Below are 24,482 nucleotides of genomic sequence, written 5' to 3' on the forward strand. Positions count from 1 at the left end.
TTAATATAAAAAAGTAGAAAAAAGCTTCTATCACACAAATATTTGGAGGACCCCCTGTAGTAACTCTGAGGACCCCCTAGGGGTCCCGGACCCCCCGTTGAAGACCCCTGTTCTACAGCATAACTGCCACAGTTCCACGATTAGAAATAGTATCACATTCGACATAATTGTAGCGATAATAAAATCAGTATTGCCTCACTGAAGTTAAAAGTTCGCATTACAAGCATAATATCGTATGGTCCTTCTATCTCACCTGTTTATTGGTCAATGTTAATAGTAAATGACTAAATTTCAAGATGATACAACTCTGTTGGTTTGTTCAATCATTCAGCCCTATACATTCAGTACATTCCATTACAGATGAGGATTGGAAGGCGATAGATAGGTCAGTGCCACAGATATAAAGAGCTAGATGCCTCGTTCGCCTCTGCAGTTAATTGGAGCGATGTGCAAAAGTACTAGTCGGGACCTCCCGGAAAAACTAAGGGAACGCTGTCAGTCAAAGTGACTACTGGCCAATCACAGCGTGTCTTTTCCGGGACTTATCCAAGGACTACAGTTCAATTCAACAGAGCCAGTTCCGATGTTGCGCTGCTCAGCTGTTCTTACAGGCTGCATACGTAAAGACCCGCCCCCACCTGCCTCTGATTGGCTTACCGACTTCCGTATGTGTGACGCACGCGGAAGCAACGAACACGGAAGCGATGAAGATTCCCTTAGTTGCTCAATGCATACGCCCCCTAGCCGAAGGAGGCGTCTACCTTTCTATGTCTATGGGTCAGTTCCATCCGATAGACAATCAGGAAGTCAGTCATGTTGACAGACTGGCAGATTTAAAGCCACCAGTGAGATGGCCAGATGAAAATGGCTACACATTAGGGCTTGGCAATCAACAGAAAATACATCCAAACCAACATTTAGAACAAATACTTCATCTTTCTCATGTAGAAAAGATCTTTCTCGTGTAGAAAAGATAAATCAAGGTTGTATTTATCGACTAAATCATTTAGTCTGATTTACCACTTAACCCCGTATTATACTTTGTTGTACATTGGTGTAAAAAAAAAAATGAAAATAGTCAATCCACAAGCTTGCAATGTGTTGCGTCGGTGATGCATTGAGAGCTTGTAGATTGCTTATTTTCACAATCTTTTCTTTGTAATAATTACTCGTTAATCGTATAATCGAGGCAAAAGTTTAAAATAATTGCGATATTGATTTGAAGTCATATCGCCCAGCCCTAACATCCATCCGATCAACCAACCTACCTGCCAGTGTGTAAAATGGGATTCATACTTTGTTGCGCTCAGGTGTAGTCGCATCTACAAGCTCACGTCGCAGTGTCGATTTTGACAACAAATTTTGTTTTAGTCAGTCTTTTGAATAAAATGTAATTTAATTTTAGTCATCTGAAAAGTTTGTTGCACTAAATGTATGGTTGATTTTGTTGACAAAAATGTGTTATGGCGGGCCTAGATGACGTTGTAATGGCTGGTTTTACACTCGTTTCCATGCTGAAAATAGCCGATCTGCAAGCTCAGTGGTTCTCAACGTGGATTCCAGGGACTCTGTGGGTTCCTTTAGGGGGTCTAAATTGACCCATACAAGTCTGTAAAGTTAACACAATTGGTGCCTCTTAATCTGAAGGTTGCTTGGTGCCTCGGTGCCACGCCGTTTCCTCCATAGGCCGCCGCTATTATTTTGAAGGGCTGGAAGGGGGTTGTTTTTGTTTTTTTGGATTATCACTTGACGGCAACAATTACGTCATCTAGTCACATGACAGTGTGGGTCCAGAAGGGAAACATGGCTGCGCGCATGCCGTGTCTAGAGTGTGCAGAGTGGAGCCCCCTTTTTGTATACAAATGTCTTTTATGAGTTATTGAAGTTTCTTTATGGGCCTCTCAATGGATTTACTATGGAGGAGCTTCACTTCGCGTGCACGCCCGACGTGCGTTGTAAACAAATCGCGGACATTGCCGATGCGGGCGGGACCGGAGCGACGTACAGTAAGTGATAATATCTTTACTGTATATACAGTAAGATTCACAGTCCTCACCGTCAACGGCGCCATGGTATTAACCCTTTCAATGACGGTGAGGACTGTCAACGGCAGCAGAACAGTTAAGGGGAGACATTGACATTTGAAAGTTTGAGAAACACTGAGCTAGCTCCCAACGCGTTGCAGTGCGACACGTTGGGAGCTTTTAGATCGGCTACTTTCAGAACAAACACCGGAGCGAAACCAAACATAAAATGTCTTGTCTTTTAGTTCTACTGGATCTCTTATCCACTAGTCCCTCAACATCATTTTAGTCTAGTTTTTAGAATTGTCAATAGTATATTTAGTCTTAGTCACCATAGCTTAGTATTTATAAGTGAAAATAAGCGCGGCGTGTTAGTGACTTATATTGGATGCCGTGGATGCCGTGTCGCCTGTGTGTAGCTAAGCATAACATAGGCTCAACAGCCAGTGTACCTCTCCAGTGCATTAGTAGTGACCATATGAAACTCAGCAAAGCCCCATGATCACTTTGCTTGTATCTCCGTACATCACTGGTTCTTAAAGGTCAGGTCCGAGGACCTCTAGACCAGCCGGCCAAATGACCCTTAAAGGACAACTTTAGTTTTTTACAACAAGGGTTCATATTTATATTGTAATTAAAGACTATAAAAGATGAGTGTTAAAATTATTTCATTTACTTCTTTCTATTGTTTTAGAGATTCTTATTTCAGTGGTTGGGGGGCATGCGTACAAGTGGCTAAATATGTAATTTTACACAGAATAAGCCCATTCCCAAAATTCAACACAACCTTTCATGGTTGGATGTGACTTATGGGGGCTAGAAGTGTTACTGTAAATAGCAATAAAGAAACTGCTGGCTTATTGTGTCTAAAAAAGACATATTTAGCCACTTGTACGCATGCCCCCATGCATACGCATGGCCCACATTTTAGCACGGTAAACGCGATAAAACAATAGAACGAAGCCAATGAAAACATTTTAACACTCACCTTTTCTTTTCTCTAATTACAATCTAAAATATGAACCCTTGTTGTAAAAAAACAAAGTTGTCCTTTAATGGTCTGTATAACTCCGAGAGTGTACGGGTGGGTTATGTTTGGGACCCCCCGAAATCTACGCAGTAAAGTCCACAGTGTTCTTTAACTGAGTGTACAAACAGAACCAAATGTCTGCGTTACGGACCTGTAAGGGTCCGTTTGGACCCCAGGTGGTCCCCGTACCGGTCCTTGGGAACCAGTGCTGTACATAACAGTGACGCTACGCTCCGTGGGGACATACTGAATAATACACCACACCCATGATGTGTGCAGAATGCTGTTGTCCAGAGGTCTTCAACGTTTTCAGGCCAAGGACCCCTTAGTTGAGAGAGAGATGAAGCAGGGACCCCCACAACCTTCTCATAGATTCCATAGTTTCATTGTTTGACAACAAGATCATCAGTGTATTTTGGATTCATGTCAATTTGTATATTCAGATATTTAACCACTTGAACGGTCAATACTTCATAAACTTGACCTTTCACTCTGTACTTAGTCTGCTCTTTTTCCCCTCTACACCAAAGCTCTTCGCCGAAAATAGCAGATCAACGCGAGGCGTTGTGAGCTTATGTGAGCTTGTAGATCTGCTATTTTTGGCTAAAGTTCTCAGAATATTGACACTAGGGTTCAAGTGTTTATATAAAAAAGGAGAAAAAAGTTTATATCACTCAAAGATTTTGAGGACCCCCTGTAGTAACTCTGAGGACCCCCTAGGGGTCCCGGACCCCCTGTTGAAGACCCCTGCTCTAGTAGATTTAGAAATTCCCTTTTCAGAATTTTTACATCGTCGTTTTTGTGTTTGCCGTTCTCCCCCAGAGGAAGTTGATGCAAATAATTTTTTCACAGGACAAAGAAAAAGTAGCACAAAAAATATTAAATATGACACTAGATTTGCATATCAGAGTTTCTCTACATTCTTTAAATAGTCTTAATAACCCCTAGCATTATATCAGAAAACTCATATAGAAAGTTCAAGTCCTCAAAGTTAAGAACAGTGTTCCACAATATAATGTCAGGAATTCCAATTCAGTCAGATGACTGTTAAACAAAACAGGTTGGTCCACACTTTGGCAATGCTGCCGATGCCACAGCAAGCAGTCAGTTAGCTCAGACTGTCCCACAGAACGGCTGTAAAAAAGGAGAAAAGCCGGAAGCCGTGCACGAATACAGAACAAGGTTTTAAAAACCCCATCCTTTTAGTCGCTTGGCATTTGTTCCCGTTAACAAAGACAATGGTTGTCAGTGTGTGAGCACCGTAGAGAACAAGTGATCCTTCCACCAGGTGGCAGAGTTGACCGCTTTGCCCTCTGCATTATGGAGATGTTCTGTGCCATTTGGCTTAAAGTCATTTCCCTAATCTTTGCAAAAGCAGTTCATAAATGAGGGTTAAGCGTCTCAAACTGGACCTGTGAGCTGCCAGGGCCAGGTTTAAGAGACAGGAACCAAAAGCACTAAGGGAACCTTTTTTTGGCATTTGAAGAACCTTCTTGAGGATGAAGGTTTTACGGAGCTGCTATGGTGTAGCCAGTACAAAAAACACATGTCCTCTCCAGCCAGAGACCCTGGGGAGAGCAGCAAACCCAACCTCCATCCTCAGGTCCTGTTGGCACGCTCCGCTTGGCCAGGCAGTGTGCATCTCTGACGGTACTTCAGTCCGTTTGGCGGTCGGTCTGTGCCTCAAACCTCAGAGAATCTGAGTTCTGTTGTTGCCATGGTGTTGGTGTTCTGGGTGGGCCGTCCATCAGTGGCCCAGGGGTCCCTTAGTCATAATGGCTTGTCAATCACTGCCACTCCTTCAGGAAAGAGTGAGAGGCAGACACAAAGAATTGAACTGTTATATTAGTGCACTTAGTTCAGGAGAAATCATATAGCGGCAATTAACAAAGAAATACAGATACAGCATCATTAAGCCATAAACTGTAGCCTACTTGTGCTGACGTGAGCGTGCGAGCAGTCCTAGCCAATCAACGGGGCGACGCATTATGACCTTGTAGATCTGCTATTTTCAAAAATGTTTTATACATTTAAAACCTTGAGAAATGGGACCTTCTGCATAATGAGTATTTTTCCTGTTGTACTTTAAGTATTCTGCAATACTTTGTACTTCTAATCAAGTACATTTTGAATTCCGGACTTTCACTTGTAACAGAGTATTTCTACATTGCAGTATTGATACTTTTTATGCCATTCCCAAACTAGTTAGGGAAAATTAAAGAGAGACGGCGAGAACCACATTTTACCACGGCCAGATGGCAAAATAATGATCGGCTAACAATAGCTTTAACAACATCCAGGTCAGAGTCATGTGACACGCGAGCATGCTAACGTGCACGCGTGAGCACACTGCGGATTAAAAATAAAGCACAGCTAATAGGCCAGAATGGCTGGCGTCGTACGGTTGGGTTCTGGCGCCATCGTGTGGCTCCTAAAGGCCCTCTTACATCTAACAACTTTGAAAAGATGTCTCAGTCGTAATAAAGTCGCGGCGCGCTCCCGTAATTCGGTCGTTATTCAATCGTTAAATGTGAGGTAGTGTTCCGACTCGATTTTTACCCCAACATGAGAGCCAGATTCTGTTACGAGAATATCAAACTGGTTTGATATTTTCACAAATCGGGGCTGAGTCTGAATGAATACAATGACGTAGCCTAGCCTACAACCAAAACAGAACGAGCCAAAAGCCAAGCCATTCATTCCCCAAGACGCTGAGCTGCCAGCCTGGTCGTTGTTGGTGCGGCTACTACGACAGCCCTTTATTAGTTATTTATCCGCGTTTCCATTATTCCAAACATTCAACGTTGATAATAAGTTGATAGGATCGATCTGCACCGGCTAGACTGAGAGGAGAGAACGAGAGAGGAGAGGGCTGGGAGGAAGGCGGAGCTCGGTGTGTGTGTGTGTGTGTGCAATGCATGTGCACTGATGGAAAAAGTAATCAAGTAAAAGTATCAATACTGCAATACTGCGATGCGACGCGCTGTGACTGTGCTTGTAAATCGGCTATTTTCATTTATGGTTAACCTAATGCTTTATAATATTTTAATTTATATAGGAACACAAGGTTATATAATAGGCATATTTCAGCAAATAAAAGGACATCTTGAACCAGTCTTTACAAAATCTTTAGAGGCATCTCACATCTAACAATTGAAATCTTTGAAGAAATCATTATAAAGTTTTTGGAAAGTATTTTTCAAATCTTATAGTGTGAGAGGGTAGTCTTTGAGAAATCTTTCCAAATCTGTCCAAAATCTTATCAAAGTTGTTAGGTGTAAGCCAGGCTAGCTTAACATGTTGTAAAACAGGGGTTTTCAAAGTGGGTGACGGGGCACCCTGGGGTGCCGCAACGGCAGTCCAGGGGTGCCGCAAGATAATTTGATAATATTTGGAATTTATTTGGACACTTGAAAAAATATTTAGTATCATTTTAAACTTGAAGTACAAAGTTATTTTCAGTCAGTTTTAACCAAAATGGCTATTATCTCAATGTTTTCCTCGCAACATGATCACTAAAATATCGTCACTGTCGGGCAGAAACCTTGTATCTCCAAGTTTCAAATGTGTACGTCTTTTGGTAAAGCAAAGCCCTGCTTCATCATACAAGACTTTCTCACAAAACTAGTGAAAACAGCCAATCTACAAGCACACAACGCCTTGCGATGCGAGGCGTTGTGTGCTTGTAGATCTGCTGTTTTCACTAGTTTAGTACATTTTATAGATGATAAATACAAAACTAACGGTTTTGGACATACAAGGTTTCCACCCGACAATATATATATGCTATATAAATATAAGGTGCTGGGAGTGCTGGGAGTGAAAATTATGTAGGGCCCAGGGGTGCCTCGGATTAAAAATATTTATGGGGTGCCCTGAGACAAAAAAGTTTGGGAACCCCTGTTGTAAAAGAATGTGAGTACTCCTTCCAGCACTGTGTGGTTCACCTGCATAGCTGCGTCCGTTGCTCATGTTGGTGGGGACCAGGCTCCACTTGTCCGTGGCAGGGTTGTAGAACTCTACAGAGGACAAGTTACAGGACCCGTCGTCTCCTCCGATCACATACAGTAGGCCGTTGATGGCACACACGCCTGCACAGAGATGAAGCATAGCCTTGGTTTATGCAGGACACAAGGGTCTCGCCTGCATCAGCTGTCAGTTAGCTCCTATTCCTATTCCTCATTCACAGCTCTGCTGGTCATTACATTACACAGGGAGGTTATTTTAAATATGGCTTGCATTCACTATACGTAGCTCTTAGAGGTGTAACGATATAGTAACTAAATCGCTTTTGCAAATATCGTTTGCAAAAGCAACATATTGTACCGTTTTGGCTTTGTATCGTATTGTTTTAAAATGCAGATAATCTGTATCGAATATTTTGCAAATAATCAACTGTATGGAAACTAAGTATTTGTGCCTTGTATTTAGCTATTTAAAGAGGGAAGATGAAAAAGAGGGGTCTAATTACCTTTCCATTCCATATAGCTACTCTTGGTCTATCGATAAATGTGTTTAATCTCTGTGTTCATGTCAAGGTGCGGGTTTTTCCATATGTGTTGAAATATAATGTCCATGTATTTGCTAGAGAATTACAGAGTTTACTTATTTATATCCATCATAAGAGATTTTAGACATATGAGCGAATAGCGAGCGTTACAACAGCCCCCTGGAGCGCAATTTCTCCTCCTGTATGCACTGGTTTTGCCTAACGTTCCCTGACTTTGCCTAGTAAGCTGCTTGGACAAAATTCTGGGAACATCTCAGAAAAAAAGGTAAGAAAATCGTGGAAGGGCAACCGCGAAAGTCGCAGTTCTTTCTTGACAGTATATGAGTTAAAAATCTTTCTACCTCAAGTGGATGGCAGACCACCCCACAACTATAACGGCAACGATAGTCGTAAACAATATGGTAATCATAATCGGTTAACTGTGGCACACCTAGTCCCGTGGTTCTCAACCTTTTCAGGCAGTGACCCCCAAATACTTTCCCCCAACCTGACGAGTCTGTTGAGGCATTACATTTTGTATAACATGGTTCTATTGTGAAAATAGCAGATCTACACGCTCACAACGCCTCGCGTTGCGAGGAGTTGTGAGCATGTAGATCTGCTATTTTCAATATTTCTGCCTCTAATATTTGGCCAATGTTTAATTTGTCATTTTAGAGGAATTAAAAAGTCCTTAAATTGTCATTTTAGAAACGTGCATATACCCTCTATACCAGGGGTATTCAACTAAATTGTCCAGGGGGCCACATTGACAGAAACCCAAGGGGCCGGGGGCCGCACTAACGTCCCACGGCCAGTTGAATACCCATGCTCTACACTTAAACTTTATGTTGGTTTGTTTATTGTTGAGTGAGAAAACAATATTTCACATTAAGTGAATCATCTGGAGACCCCCCAAAATAATTTGGGGACCTCTCTGGGGGTCCCAACCCACATGTTGAGAACCATAGCGTGAGCTCTGACCTGCGTTGCGGCGACACATGTTCATGTCACAGACCAGCCTCCAGCTGTTGGACGGGGGATCGAACACCTCCACGCTCTTCCTGACCAGAGGGCCGTCGTGGCCCCCTGCTGCATAGAGCTGACCCCCCAGCACACCCACACCTGGAGACACGCACACACACGCACACACACACACACACACACACACGCAGAGACACACACACACACACACACACACACACACACACACACACACACGCAGAGACACACACACACACACACACACACACGCAGACACACACACACACACACACACACACACACACACACACACACACACACACACACACACACACAAGATATCAAAATTATTTTAATATTTATACATGTCACAATTATTACATAATCGGCTAATCGCAATTATTTGACATAATCACGATTATTTTTCATAATCACCATAATCGTTTCCATGTTGAAAAATGTTCATATATTATTTTTAAAGTAAAAAAAAGTGGAAATAGCTGATCTACAAGCTCACAATGCGTCGCATGTTCTTTTTTAAGTATAAAGTTGTCCAATATGTCCTTCATTTCTTTGTATATTTAGGTTACGTGTCATATCTGCCATGTGCAACTTCAAAGCCTAAAAGCCAAACAGAAATGTAATTGTCAACGACAAAAACACAATTAAATCGTTAATCGCAATTATTTGAGTGAAAATTAATCGTCATGTAAAATGTCATAATCGTGACAGCCCTACGTGTCATTTTCTTATCCAAACACAACATTTTCTTATCCAAACACAACATCGTGGGATGGATGTAATAATACTGGGGTTAAAACAAAAAATAAATAAAAGAAATCCCAACACCATGGGATTATAGAAACATGGCGCGCGCAGCGCACACCAATATTTGAGGTGTTTCCCTGAAGTTCTGAACTGCCTTCACTGAATGGGTGTGTGTGCCAATCCATGCTTCATTTTATAGAAGTATCTTCTGAAGTTCTGTTGTATTGTTTTTCTAGATTGATATTCCTATGCATTTGTTATATAGTTGTTGGTGTACTGACATATTATTATTATCTTGCTTATTATAGTGATGTATTACCTGCTTATTGTAAGTCGCTTTGGATTAAAAGTGTCAGCTAAATGCCTAAACTGTCTGGCCAATTCAAATACTCATATCTTGAAATTATAACTGCTTTTTAGTTTGGAGATCACTTGACTAGTGTTTTCACCCCGCGGCCATCACTACACCTTCCCCTTATTTTTGTATTCATTTATTTGCAGATCTGCACTGATCTCAGAAACGGCCCCTATGGAATCCTCAAGACTGAAATCAGTCCCCAGGACTGAGAACTTTAACCCCTGAATAATACTTGTGGTAAATGTACGAGTAGTTAATAGTGATAAGTAGTAATAGTTTTCTCCCATTCCTTTAACTGGCCAATCAACACCCAACTACAGACAAAACATGACTGAATCCATGTAATATGTCCACAAACCACAAGATGGTGCTGATGCTGCATAGCAAAATCTCAACATTACAATATATTTCATCATGTACAGCAGTGGTCTCCAAACCTTTTAGCCCATGACCCAAAAGAGAAATTAGACATTAGACAGTGTGTGTGTGCGTGCGCGCGTGCGTGCGTGCGTGCGTGCGTGCGTGCGTGCGTGCGCGTTTGTTTGTGTGTGTGTGTGTGTGTGTGTGTGTGTGTGTGTGTGTGTGTGTGTGTGTGCCTACCCGCCCCACTGCGTCGTGTGCCCATGTCAGCTACGTAGCACCACTGGTCGGTGACGGGGTCATACTCCTCCACCGTGCTCAGACACTGACGAGACGCACCGTCGTATCCTCCTACTGCATACAGCTTCCCTGTGACACACAGTTTACAGTTTACAATTTAGGCATTTAGCAGACGCTTTTAATCTAAAGTGACTTACAAAAAAGCAGATAATACATCACTATAATAAACAAGATAACATGTCAGAATATCAACAACAATATAGCATATGCATATGAATATCAATCTAAAAACAATACAATCAGTAAAGAAAAGGATTCTAAAAAACCTACAAAAAATGCTAACTAGCTTCATATATGGTCATTGAGTGTTTCATTAGTGCTAAGGGTTTAGGTGGAGTCTGAAAAGGTGAGTCTTCAGTCCACAGCGAAAGCTAGCAAGTGAGTCCGTTGTTCTAAGAGAAACAGGGAGTTTGTTCCACAGTTTGGGGGCCAGGAGGGCAAACTGTCTCGGACGAGTGGATTTTTGCCCTGGGGTTTTTAGCGAGGGTTCTGTCAGCATCCTCACACACACACATTAAACACATGACATGCAAAGTGGACTGCCACTACAGTTGTTTTACGCTCCACACTAGGGCTGTCACAATTATTACATAATCGTCTAATCGCAATTATTTGACATAATCGCGATTATTTTTCATAATAGTCATAATTGTTTCCATGTTGAAACATGTTCATATATTTTTTTTAAAAGTCAAAAATTGTGGAAATAGCAGATCTACAAGCTCACAACGAGTCCCGAGTGTGAGCTTGTAGATCGGCTATTTCCACTCTCAATGTTCTTTTTTAAGTATAAAGTTGTCAAATATGTCAGTACAGGTAATTTCTTTGTGTATTTACTATTTAGGTTATGTGTCATATCTGCCATGTGCAACTTCAAAGCCTAAAAGCCAAACAGAAATGTAATTGTCAACGACAAAAACACAATTAAATCGTTAATCGCAATTATTTGAGCGACAATTAATCGTCATGTAAAATGTCATAATCGTGACAGCCCTACTCCACACACAAAATCTGCAAAAGGAAATATTCTCAGCATGTTTTAACTTGTTTGGTGTGCCAGATATTTGTGGTATTTCCAACAGCAAAGCCATTCAAAGTCAGTTTAGCATGGGCTTTCTGAGATGAAAAACTAATAGCTAAACTGTTACTCTGATTATGTTCTGAACTTCTGTTATTATTGCGTATTATTATTTTATGCTTTAACTATTGAAAAATTGCAGATCTGGAAGCTGACTACAAGCTGGCAGCGCGGCACTCGGTGCCGCGCCGCGAGCTTGTAGATCTGCTATTTTTGAAAAAAAACGTAGAAAATTAGAATTTTTACCCGATTTTTACCCGATTCTATAAGTGTCTTTTGAATCCTTCTAAGGTTTTTTGAAAAAACTATTTTTATATGTCAGTGGTGCTCAAACTTTTTCATGTGAAGGACCCCCAAAATTATATGTATTTAGCCACGGACCCCCATCTCAAAATATCTAGTTCCAGGGACCAACCCCAGAAGCAAAATTTGAGTTACAAACGTTCGCTTTAAAAAATTAATATATTCCAAGATTTGCACACATTTTCACGACTTTTTCAAAAATAGCAGATCTACGAGCTCGCTGTGAGCTTGTATATCTGCTATTTTTCAATAGTTAAAGCATTCAATAATTCTAGGCCTAGATGGGTTAAAAATGCAAAGATAAGTTTTTTTTGTCTTACCATCTACCACCCCCACCCCGACACTGCTGCGCCGCGTGTTCATGGGGGCGACATAAATCCACTCGTTGGTCTTAGAACTGTAGGCCTCCACCGTAGACAGGCCTATGAGAGAGAGAGAGAGAGAGAGAGAGAGAGACACTGTGGCTCTGTGCAAACTGTAACTGTAGGTCACCATTATGATTTTTTATATGGCGCTTAATTGTCACACAAATAATTGCAATTAAAGACTCTACGTTGTATAGTTCTATTTTAATCCTTCTACTGAATCTCCTTTCCATCTAGATTCTCTGCATTCTGTTAACACTTATGTTGCAATGATTTTTTCTCTTCAATGTCTCGCGTTGCCATGGTTACCATAGACTTCCATGTAATTGTGCAATTGTGTAAAAAGTGCACGCCCATGCCTAGATGATGCACCACGTGTGTAGATGCTGTTCACAGCTTTCAAACAAAAAAATCCGCTTGGAAATCCGTTCAGGCATTCATGATTTATCAGCCATTATGTTTTCTTCAGATGTAAACAAACATGGCTGCCATGTTTGAAAGAATGAGTTGGTATGGAGGTTAAACATGCAATTTCGCGATCGCGATCATGCCTAATACATTTCTGGAGGTCCAAAAAAAAATTTGAAAAAAAAAAAAATTGAAAAAAAAAAAAACTTTTTTTTTTTTCAAAAACGGCCCAAACTCGGGAAACTCCGGGTTGGCACAGCGGTAGTACCAATACAAACTCGGGAAACTCAGGGTTGGCACCATATGTGTTAAGTAGTGTCAAGGTCAAGATCCAGTGAGCAATATGATGTGAAAGCTAATTTACCAATGTATATTTCACTGTGTAAAAAAAAGAAAAAAGAGAGAACGGACATAAACCGTTGCACAGGGGCAACTCTGAACTCTGACTGGCATGCAAAAGGAATATTCGTGTGTTAACATGAAGTACCTAAGACGCCGCCATGCGTCTCAAACTTCCCCCTCGTTGTTTTTGCCGTTGAACAAATACAAATTACATTTGTGTCTAGCTTTTAGGCTTTGGATTACAGTTGCACAGGGAAGAAATGACAACACAACCTAAAAATACATAGAAATTACATATTTTAATTACTTGATACTTAAAAACAAAGTAGAAAGGAAACAATAGTGGAAACAGCCGATCTACAAGCTCACAAGCGACACGTTATGACGATTATTCTAAGATAATTGTGATTATTCGATTATATAATAATTGTGACTGGCCCAAGAGTAGTCCCAGGTTTCCAGAAGGTGGCAAGGTGTTTGAGTGGCCCAGCAGCAGATTGGAACCGCAAACAAACGTGAAGGCGTCATGTGTTTCCGGGTCCAAATCTGCTGCTGAGCCAATTCAAATAAGTTGTGAGAAAATGAACTGGAACAAGACATGCCACGCAGGACTATGAAACACCAAGGCAACAACACACATATGGACGGGTGGGTGACTCCAACGGAGGGAGACTCCATTTCTTAATTTTGTTTTACTATTTGTCGTCGCCATCACGGTGCTAACTCATTACTGCTGTGCAGGTCAGAGGACCGAAATGCACCGCAATAACAGATCATTAGTCTCGTTGGGTGTTATTCCGCTATGTTTCGTAAAAACAGTCTTCAACCAGGAAGAGTGTCTCCGTCAGGTGGAATATTTTTCATTTCGCCCTATAAATGTATTTTAATCGTGTGGTGGGGGGTCCAGACCGCGTCCACTAAGTAGAGTAAGCTTTCAACTACCCACTGATACCTTTGGTTTGGTCAGGGGTGAAACAGTTTTTGTTATTTTCGGACCAGACAACTGGGTTTTCCGGTTTTGCCAAGCCTGGTCGGAGGTAGAGGAACATAGCGTTAGGGAGAACTCCACTAACGCTATGGACCAGAGCTAGGCCTCCTCGGTGCCCCCCCTCCCTATGGAACTCACTCCAGGTCGCATCAAAGCTGCCCCCACCCTCGCCACGTTTTAAAACCACACTAAAACACCGGCCTTTTCAGCAGTGAAGAAGTAAGAAGTAGCGCCTGGTGGCATTACATGCTGTACGACAGACATTTACCGGAAAGATGGGATTTTTTCGAGCGAGAGAAATAAGCGGATTAACAATACAACCCAGTGGTTCACAACCTGTGGGTCGGGACCCCCAGGGGGGTCCGCAAATTATTTGGGAGGGTCCCCAGATGATTACCTTAACGTGTAGCATTGTTTTCTCTCTCAACAGTAAACAAACCCACATCAAGTTTAAGTGTATAGAGGGTATCTGCACATTTCTAAAGCGACAATTTAAGGACTTTTTAATTCCTCTAAAACGTCAAATAAAAAATTGGCCAAGTTGTCAAATATTAGAGGCAGAAACTGATACTTTCACAATAGAACCATGTTATACAAAATGTAATGCCGCAACTCTTAGTGCTCGTCAGGGTGGGGGGACCCCAGTTAAAACATGATTATTTTGGGGGTGATATAACCAATGACCTACCTATGCTTCCATTGAAGCCCCCCACAGCGTACAGCAGCTACCCCAGCCCTACCTACCTATGCTTCCGTTGAAGCCCCCCACGGCGTACAGCAGCTCCCCCAGCACGGCGGCTCCCAGCGTGCTGCGTCTCTCCTGCATGCTGGCCGCCGCGCTCCACTGGTCCTTGGCGCCGTCGTACACGTCCACCGTGCGCTCCCGCAGCGAGCTGTTGAAGCCCCCCACGGCGTACACCCGGCCCCCCATGGACATCACACCTGCAAGGGGGGGGGGGGATGGACGGTGAGGAGATCACAAGAGTTCTCAAAATCCCGACCCTACCCGAAGTTTTCGGGCCGGGCCGGGCCGGGCCCAAATTCTTGTTATGATAATTAGTCGGGCTGCACCAAAAACAATAGCCAATCAGGCCTAAATTCTTCCTCATAGGCGAAACGTTTCAAAACAAAGGTGCTATCATCAGCTTTTCCGATACCGGTATTGGTATGGGAATAACTCTAGGAAGTTGCAGCCCTATGTTCCATCCTTGTGAGGACACTGACCTGCACGACAGCGTCTGGAAGGGAGGTCCGCTACCTGGTACCAGCGGTCCTCCTGGAAGTCATAACACTCTACACTGCGGATGGCCTTAGGAGCCTGACCGCCCACAACCATCATCACCTACACACACACACACACACACACACACACACACACACACACACACACACACACACACACACACACACACACACACACACACACACACACACACACACACACACACACACACACACACACACACACACACACACACACACACACACACAGTTAGTGTAGAGCAGTGGTTCTCAATCTTTACAAGCCGTGAGGCGTTACATTACACGGTTCTATTGTGAGAATAGCAGATCTACATGCTCACAAGCATGTGACTTAATACCACACTAAACTAAGCATAAAAAAGGCAATACTAGAGATGTGGCATAACGGCATGGATTTCTACACAGAGAGGGCAATTCTTTCAACATAAGATGCTGCATTCAAGTTCAGGAGAGTTTGGACAAGGCAATTCTCTTGAATGCTGCCTTCAGGTATGGCATGGAAAGAGGGCATTTGCATTTCTTTCACCATAGTAAAAAAAAAGTGGCTCAAGCCCCTTTTGATGTCTATGTGTGCACGTGCCTGGAGCAAAGTGTACCTTGGGTATGCTGATGGGTGTGCGTGTGCAAAGTGTACCTTGGGTATGCTGATGGGTGTGCGTGTGCAAAGTGTACCTTGGGTATGCTGATGGGTGTGCGTGTGCAAAGTGTACCTTGGGTATGCTGATGGGTGTGCGTGTGCAAAGTGTACCTTGGGTATGCTGATGGGTGTGCGTGGCCGTGTCCTATCGGTCTTTATAAGGTGCCTCTGGTCCGCTGGCAGCAGATGGTACTTCATGGCCTCGATGAGGAAATCCTTGCAGGTGTTGTTGTTCTTGATCAGAGCTTCCTCCTCCACGATCTGTCACCCCAAACAACACATTTACACATGACACACTTGCAATTTTCCCAGAGTCGCACCTTTCTAGTTGAAGTCGCACCTTTCTAGTTAGCGGATGTTCCTACACAGAAAAGGGTACAATGAATGCAGACTGGCAGGCAATCAGAGGGACACATAAGTTGCGTTTCCATAAAGCTTATTAGAAAATGTAGCCTGTTTCCAACCACTGATGAAATGCGATTCTTGGGAGACCTGCTGTAAATTAGTGATGGGCAATCCCGTTCATTTCAGTGAACAAATCATTTCGTTCACGTTCACGGTAATGATCCGTTCAAATGATTCGTTCATATAGCGATCGGCCCGAGAAAAACACAATCGCGGGAGCATTTTTATTACGTCGCGAGTACAGCACGCCCTCCCGTTCTGTGTGCCGGACCCGAGACATGACCGGCAGCTTTTTATCCGCCCTGAATCGACGTCTCATCCTGCAGGTTTCTGCATCTGGAAGTGGCCTGCATCTGGAAGTGGCTGCGTCAAAAGTGGCCGATCTACAAGCTCACAGCACCTCACATCCGCGACGCGTTGTGAGCTTGCAGATCGGCCACTTTTGACATTTGAATTAAAAACCTATTCGCTTAGTGTTTCCATTTCCCTTTTGCACATTTAGTTTTTTCGATAAAGCCTCAAAATCCACCTCCTGCAAGCGCATAAATGTTTTTGCGAATAATGAAAGTTTATTCTAATTTTGAAGTGTTTCCATTCAAAGATTCATGCGCAAAAGCCTTGATGCGCAAAAAAACAGCTTTATGGAAACCTCACTTGTGACAGGACATGGTGGCCTGGTGCTGTGGCTCTCAACCCTTTCAGGCCGTGACCCCCTAAATAATCATATTTCATATATAAGTTCCTATTTATTGGTAATAATAATGAAAGCAAATGTTTCAAGGTTTTAAAGAAAACATACAATGACTTTTTTCACCATACATCTTTTTAATAATTCGATAATCACAGACGTTTAGTTCTTACAATGGAGAAGAGCCCACATGTTTACCTGCACCAGGTAGTCCCTGGACAGCAGAGGCAGTCTGACGTGCTCCATCAGTCTGGGCATGTGCTCCAGACGAGAGTCCTTGTCGCTCTTTATCCACGATATCATCGCCTCAAACACCTGAGAGACGCATGCACACATTATAGACAGACAGACAGAAAGAATGCATACAAACATTATAGACAGACAAACAGTAAGAGAGGCAGAAAGATGGAAACAATGAAATGGACAAAAGAGAGGCTATGGTATCAAAACAGATTATTGAATCGAAATTCACACCCTTGCCCCTCCAGTGTTTTTAAGGGTATTTCCATGTTTAATTCGTCCCAGTGATTCCAGAGACACCACAGACCATAGGTCTTGTTAGCCAAAAATAGCAGATCTACAAGCTCACAACGCCTCGCAGCAAAGAGGTTTGGTGTAGCGGGGAAAAAGAGCAGACTAAGTACAGTATTAACGGTTCAAGTGGTTAAATATCTGAAAACACAAATTGACATGAATCCAAAATACACTGATGATTGTGCTGTCAAACAATGAAACTATATGGAATATATGAACAGGTTGTGGGGGTCCCTGCTTCATCTCTCTCAACTAAGGGGTCCTTGGCCTGAAAACGTTGAAGACACCATAGATAAATGTGTGCATTTTGAGTATGAAGTTCAAACTTGTAGGCACGGAATTTGAATAAGAGTGATTAGACCAATCTCATCAATGGCAGAGCCTGGACTCTGCCATTTTGGATTTTATTTATAAACATGAATTTGGTGCATTGTTTCAACATAAGATGTTTGCCATTTCTCTATGTCCCAAAGGATTGATTGATTAAATACTTTATTAACAAGCTTGCTTGTAACTTTGGTTCCATTTGAACACTCTTCAGTGTCATGGAGGTCTTTTAAATCAAAACATTTGAGCGGTAACATGTCCCTAGGTCGAACACCCTTTGGTCCGACCACCAAAACCTTAACCCTAACATCAGTAAAACTATGCCTAAACCTAACCTCAGTAACCTTGACACGGGTGATTAGCTAACCTGCCGACGGCGTTCAACACAACGGGAGTTCGACCTATGGGGCAGTCTCCGTTTGAGAGCCACTGTTATATTTCATTGTTTCGAGGCCCCTCTGTCTGTCTGACTAACTGAGCCCATTTTATACTTCAGCGAGAATACGCACCTGATCTACTATGAATCCCTCCAAACGCAGAAGACTCCCCATTCAATGGGCTTTTGGGAGTAATTCCTGCAATCTGGGTGAGAAATTGTACAATTCCACACCATTGAATGGGGGGATCTTTGTGCAATTTCTCCCCATCAAATGGAGGGATTCATAGTAGATCGGGAGCAATAACTGAGGCTTGAGCCAGCCGTCATCTTGGCAGATGCTGCTATAGTCTGCTGTGACCAGTAGGATGTCACACAGCCACTCTCTTCCTGTTGACCAGTGAACACAGCAGACGAGACGTGTCGCTGCTTGGAAGGAGCTTCTCTCCAGAGTCAGGAGATCTGACAGTCTGAGGGGGAGTGAAGACTCCAACTCATATGACAGCTTGCTTACAATCTGTCTCAACTCCACTCTCCATGAATGGCACGCACACACACACACACATACGTACAGTATGTGCCTGCGCTAGGGCTGTCACGATTATAACATTTTACATGACGATTAATTGTCACTCAAATAATTGCGATTAATGATTTAATTGTGTTTTTGTCGTTGACAATTACATTTCTGTTTGGCTTTTAGGCTTTGAAGTTGCACATGGCAGATATGACACATAACCTAAATATACAAAGAAATTACTGACATATTTGACAACTTTATACTTGAAAAAGAACATCGATAGGGGAAATAGCCGATCTACAAGCTCATAACGCGTCACGTTGTGCGATTATGTAAAATAATTCTGATTAGACGATTATGCAATACTTTTGACAGCCCTAACTCTCTATGAATGGTGCATGCATACACACATACGTATGTGCCTGCGCGCGCGTACAGTTGTCATATCTACCAGATGAAAGTACCGGTACAAAGCTGAAAGCACAAACCAGATACATTTGTATTTTCAAGTTTAGACATCTTTTGGAAAAAAACTAAAACCTCTTGGTAGAAAGGGCTTCATAAATCAATTTGACTTCAATCAGGAAGGTGCCCAGGCGCCAGTTGGCGCCTGCACGTACCTACTGTAGGCGTGTTTGCACATGCCTGGGTGTGTGCACATGCCTGAGTGTGCATTTACTGTACACAGGGTTCCCACACATTTTTACCAATTAATTTTCAAAACTTTTCCAAAACTTTTCCAGAATATTTAACCCAATTTCCAGGACTATATAACAATAATTCAGCTCAATAACAGGTCGCTTACTCTTATGTGCAATGCCCAAAGACAGGTAGTGTATGCCAGTGGTTCTCAACCTTTTCAGGCTGTGACCCCCGAAATAATCATATTTTCACAATTTCTGCCTCTAATATTTGACAATTTGGCCCATGTTTAATTTGTCATTTCAGAGGTATTAACAAAATCAATAACCAAAGACAATGCATAGCTATTTATTCCAGGACCTTCCAGGACCCTTGATAAATTCCAAAACCTTTCCAGTACTGGAAAAAAAAAGAATCTAATTTCAAAATAATTCCAGGAATTTCATGACCGTGGGAACCCTGATTTACTGTCCACCTACCTTCTCCTCGGTGGAGACGGTCAGCTTGTCACTGGAGATGAGGCTGCAGACATGCAGAAGAGAAAGACCAAGGAACTCCTCTCCCTGCACCACATCCACAAAATGCTGCTCTGTAGACACACATACGGTACATACAAACAATTGAAAAACACCAGTAAGACACCGTAAGGGTGAGAAGCGAGCATACAGTATATGGGCATAACATGGGAATATATTGATGACATCAGGGATCTCCATATATGCGCATAAAATGGAGCGTGAAATGAGGCAGTGGTTCTCAAACATTTTGGGCTGCTACCCTGACTACAGCATTTTGCCTATTAAAAAATGACAAAATGTCAAAAGTCCAGTTCCAATGTCAATGTTCAAAACAAAACAGCATAATGGCAAATACACATTGCTTTCAATAAGAGTTGTACTAGTCAAGGTATTGATGTAATTTGGTTTAACAATTTGGGTCCACGTCAATATGCCGACGGGCCGGTATGCCGACGAACTAAACCTAACCTTAACCCTAACCTCAGTAAAACTATGCCTAAACCTAACCCTAACCCTAACCTCAGTAAAACTATGCCTAAACCTAACCCTAACCTCAGTAAAACTATGCCTAAAACTAACCCTAACCTCAGAAACCGTGATGCGGGTAATTAGCTAACCTGCCGACGCTGGTGAGTAACTAACCTGCCGACGCTGGTGAGTTCCTACTTGGAACAACAGACCGGCAGAACAATGAGCCCTAACAATTTACAGATGGGGTACGCGTACCCCCATTTGAGAAACACTGACATGAGGTGTGACTCACTGACATGAGCTGGCCGTTTTCATACAAACTACACCAGGGGTTTTCAAAGTGGGTGACGGGGCACCCTGGGGTGCCATGACGGCAGTCCAGGGGTGCCACGAGATAATTCGATAATATTTGGAATTTATTTGGACACTTAAAAGAATATTTAGTATAATTTTAAACCTGAAGTACAAAGTTATTTTCATGGCTATTATCTCAATGTTTTCCTCACAACATAATCGCTAAAATATGCTATAAATATAAAGGTGCTGGGAGTGAAAATTATGAATATTGTCGCTGTCAGGCAAAAACCTCGTTATCTCCAAGTTTCAAATGTGTATGTTTTTTGGTAAAATAAAAGCCCTACTTCATCATACAAAAGTGTCACACAAGTAGTGAAAATAGCAGATCTACAAGCACACAACGCCTAGCGATGCGAGGCGTTGTGTGCTTGTAGATCGGCTATTTTCACTATTTTAAATCGTTTTTAAAATAATAACACAAAAAGAGAAGGTTTTGGACATACAAGGTTTCCACCCGACAACGACGATATAATGCCTCGGATGAAAAAGGAAATATTAATATGGTGCCCTGAGACAAAAAAGTTTGGGAACCCCTGAACTACACATACAAAGTCACTAACCAGCATATGAGTGAGCCTGGTTGAGCAGCTGTGTACAGGCGTGCAGGTCGGCGAAGGCCCGGATGCCCAGACAGTTTGTGGGGTGGAGCTGAGACTGGAGGAACTCACAGCACACCTGACGGACGTCCATCAACTGGAGCAGGCTGGCGGCCGGCAGCAGGACCTACAGTAGCAAACAGTTCAGTGCAAAGTAGGACTTTATTATAATAGTAGGACGCTTATCAATTTGGCCAAGCACCAGGCGAAGCAGGCAGTCGGTTATGAGCTCCTCTGACCCGACCAATAATCCAATAATCTATCTACAGGATTCCCACACATCTTTACCAATTCATTTCCAAAACTTTTCCAGAATATTTAACCCGATTTCCAGGACTATATAACTATATAATAATTCAGCTCAATAACGCTCAGTATGCCAGTGGTTCTCAACCTTTTCAGGCTGTGACCCCCCAAAATAATCAGATTTGAACTGGGGACCCCCCACACTAAGAGTAGAGGAATTTTGTATAACACGGTTTTATTGTGAAAACAGCCGATCTACATGCTCACCACGCCTCGCAAATTTCTGCCTCTAATATTTGACAATTTGGCCAATGTTTAATTTGTCATTTCAGAGATATTAACACAATCAATAACCAAAGACAATGCATAGCTATTTTTTCCAGGACCTTCCAGGACCCTTGATCAATTCCAAAACTTTTCCAGTACTGGAAAAATATTTGTCTAATTTCAAAATATTTCCAGGAATTTCATGACCGTGGGAACCCTGTTTGGTGCACGACACTGTCGCAGGCTTAACCCTGCCAATGACGCTGCCAGCGGCTATTTGAGGCTAGACCGAGTCTAGCCGGAAATCAGTCAGCCGTTCAATCATCAGTCCATCAATAGCCAGTCAATATTAGTCAACCAGTCAGTGTATTGTTGTGGATGGTGCAGTGTTGCCATACATCTACTGTATATACAGGCTACTTAACATCTACTGTATATACAGGCTACTTAACTAGGTCAGAGAGAGACAGAGAAGAGACTCAGCTCTGAAAAGCCCTGCATTCTCTCACACAAAGCTCTCTCCCTGACACTTGACTTACCTTGTGTTTTTCCTTTGCTCACACACTGCCCCACACCCTCTCTCTCTCTCTCTCTCTCTCACACTAACAGACAGCTTTATCACTTTCACTCACCCCGAGTGTGTGCGTGCGTCTCTCTGACATTTTCTGACCTGGGGCATTCTGTCCTAACGGAGAGCATGGAACTGACTGGGACTCTGCTTTCAGCAGCTGTGACACGCTTACACGCTTTTCCTTTTTTCCCTTTCCAAACAGCAGATCTACAAGCTCACAATGCGTCATGATATGTGAGCCAATAGATCGGCTATTTTCATCCATTCAACTTCTACTACTTATCTCTCGGGTAGCAGAGGCAACAACAACTGGGACTACTTACATGATGATTAATTGTCACTCAAATAATTGCAATTTAATTGTGTTGCTGTCGTTGACAATTACATTTCTGTTTGGCTTTTAGGCTTTGAATTTGCACATGGTAGATATGACACATAACCTAAATATACAAATAAATTATGACATATTTGACAACTTAATACTTAAAAAAGAACATTGATGGAAATAGCCGATCTACAAGCTCACAACGCACTGCGATGCGTTGTGAGCTTGTAGATCGGCTATTCCCACTATTTTTCAACATAGAAACGATTATGCCGATTATAAAAAAGAATCGCGATTATGTCAAATAATAGCGATTAGACGATTATGTAATAATTGTGACAGCCCTACTGACACACACATTGGGTGCAGCACATGGTGGTTCACAGTGGTTGATGCAAGCAGAATGTGCTTCAGGTCCAATCTAGCCTAAACGGCAGGCGACCAATAGAACCGTTCTACAGGGTTCCCACACATTTTTACCAATTCATTTTCAAAACGTTTCCAGAATATTTAACCCAATTTCCAGGACTATATAACAATAATTCAGCTCAATAACAGGACGCTTACTCCTATGCGCAACCCTAACCCAAAGACAGGTAGTGTATGCCAGTGTTTCTCAACCTTTTCAGGCCGTGACCCCTGAAATAATCATATTTTAACTGGGGACCCTGGCACCCTGACGAGCACTTAAGAGTAGAGGAATTTTGTATAACACGGTTCTTGGCGTTGTGAGCATGTAGATCGGCTATTTTCACAATTTCTGCTTCTAATATTTGACAATTTGGCCCATGTTTAATTTGTCATTTCAGGTATTAACAAATTTAATAAAAAAAGACAATGCACAGGTATTTTTCCCAGGACCTTCCAGGACCCTTGATCAATTCCAAAACTTTTCCAGTACTGGAAAAATATTTTTCTAATTTCAAAATATTTCCAGGAATTTCATGACCGTGGGAACCCTGGTTCTAGGATCAGCCCTGAGCCCTGATGGCATCACTGTGATTGAAGAACGACGACAACAAATATAACAGTTCTAGGATCCGCCTGATGGTATCACTGCATCAGAACGCCCACAAAACAAAAGATTGAAGAACAAAACAACAGAAACGTTCTGGGATCCGCCCTGGTGCTATCGCTGTGACTGAAGAATGATCAACACTGGACTAAAAAAAAGAGAGTATAGAGTTATAATTGAGTTCTTGCATAATATTGTTTGCGTACATGAAAGCACTTAAGCCTCTATCCTTTCAGAGTCCAGGGTGAAGAGCTATTCACTTCACCGCGGTGTAGTTTTCTAGCTATCACCTAAAAATACATAACAAAGCCTAGGTGATAGCTAGGAAACTACAACGCCGTGAAGTGAATAGCTCTTCACCCTGGACTTTGTTAGAGCCTTTGGTCTGCTCTTTTTCCCCTCTACGCCAAAGCTCCTTGCCGAGCTGCGAGGCGTTGTGAGCTTGTAGATCGGCTACTTTCGGCAAAAGTTATCCGAATATGGACGCTAGGGTTCAAGTGGTTAAATATTAAAAAAAAAAAAAAAAAAAAAAAAGTTGCCATCACACAGATTTTGGAGGACACCCTGTACAAACTCTGAGGACGCCCAAGCAGTCAAGACATGATTGAAAGAAAATGAGCCGTCTTGCTGAAAGTTACCCTCACATACACACACAGCACACACACACAGCACACAGCACACAGCACACAGCACACACACACACACACACACACACACACACACACACACACACACACACACACACACACACACACACACACACACACACACACAGCACACACAGCACACACAAGCCCACTGTTAACAGTGAGAGGATTTCCTGTTTCTCTCCATACACACTTCCTGTACTAATAATGACAGGAAGTATCCTGCCTGCTGCCATGGACACTGTGGCTACCCGCTACAGCCAGTTGTCTGCAATGTTTT

The 24,482-nt window shown here is 42.5% G+C and overlaps 2 protein-coding genes across 2 annotated transcripts in view; both read right to left on the minus strand.

The window, feature by feature from the left end:
- Nucleotides 1-3,398: 3,398 nt before the first annotated feature.
- klhl3 (kelch-like family member 3) overlaps nt 3,399-24,482 on the minus strand; it is a 39,029-nt gene continuing 17,945 nt past the window's right edge. The window contains exons 5-15 of the mRNA XM_080745652.1: nt 21,096-21,258; nt 19,669-19,778; nt 16,989-17,105; nt 15,809-15,958; nt 15,022-15,139; nt 14,542-14,739; nt 12,015-12,116; nt 10,254-10,382; nt 8,528-8,668; nt 7,002-7,145; nt 3,399-4,853 (exon numbers count right to left, since the gene is read on the minus strand). Of these exons, the coding sequence (XP_080601778.1) occupies nt 4,825-4,853; nt 7,002-7,145; nt 8,528-8,668; nt 10,254-10,382; nt 12,015-12,116; nt 14,542-14,739; nt 15,022-15,139; nt 15,809-15,958; nt 16,989-17,105; nt 19,669-19,778; nt 21,096-21,258 (1,401 nt within the window). The 3' untranslated portion in view covers nt 3,399-4,824. The remainder of the gene's footprint in view (nt 4,854-7,001; nt 7,146-8,527; nt 8,669-10,253; nt 10,383-12,014; nt 12,117-14,541; nt 14,740-15,021; nt 15,140-15,808; nt 15,959-16,988; nt 17,106-19,668; nt 19,779-21,095; nt 21,259-24,482) is intronic.
- fgfrl1a (fibroblast growth factor receptor like 1a) overlaps nt 18,722-24,482 on the minus strand; it is a 415,817-nt gene continuing 410,056 nt past the window's right edge. The window contains exon 9 of the transcript XR_013962900.1: nt 18,722-18,809. The gene's annotated coding sequence lies outside the window, so the exon portion shown is untranslated. The remainder of the gene's footprint in view (nt 18,810-24,482) is intronic.

The sequence above is a fragment of the Nannobrachium achirus genome, assembly GCF_963921795.1.
Source record: "Nannobrachium achirus genome assembly, chromosome: 17".
In the NCBI taxonomy this organism is placed as follows: Eukaryota; Metazoa; Chordata; class Actinopteri; order Myctophiformes; family Myctophidae; genus Nannobrachium; species Nannobrachium achirus.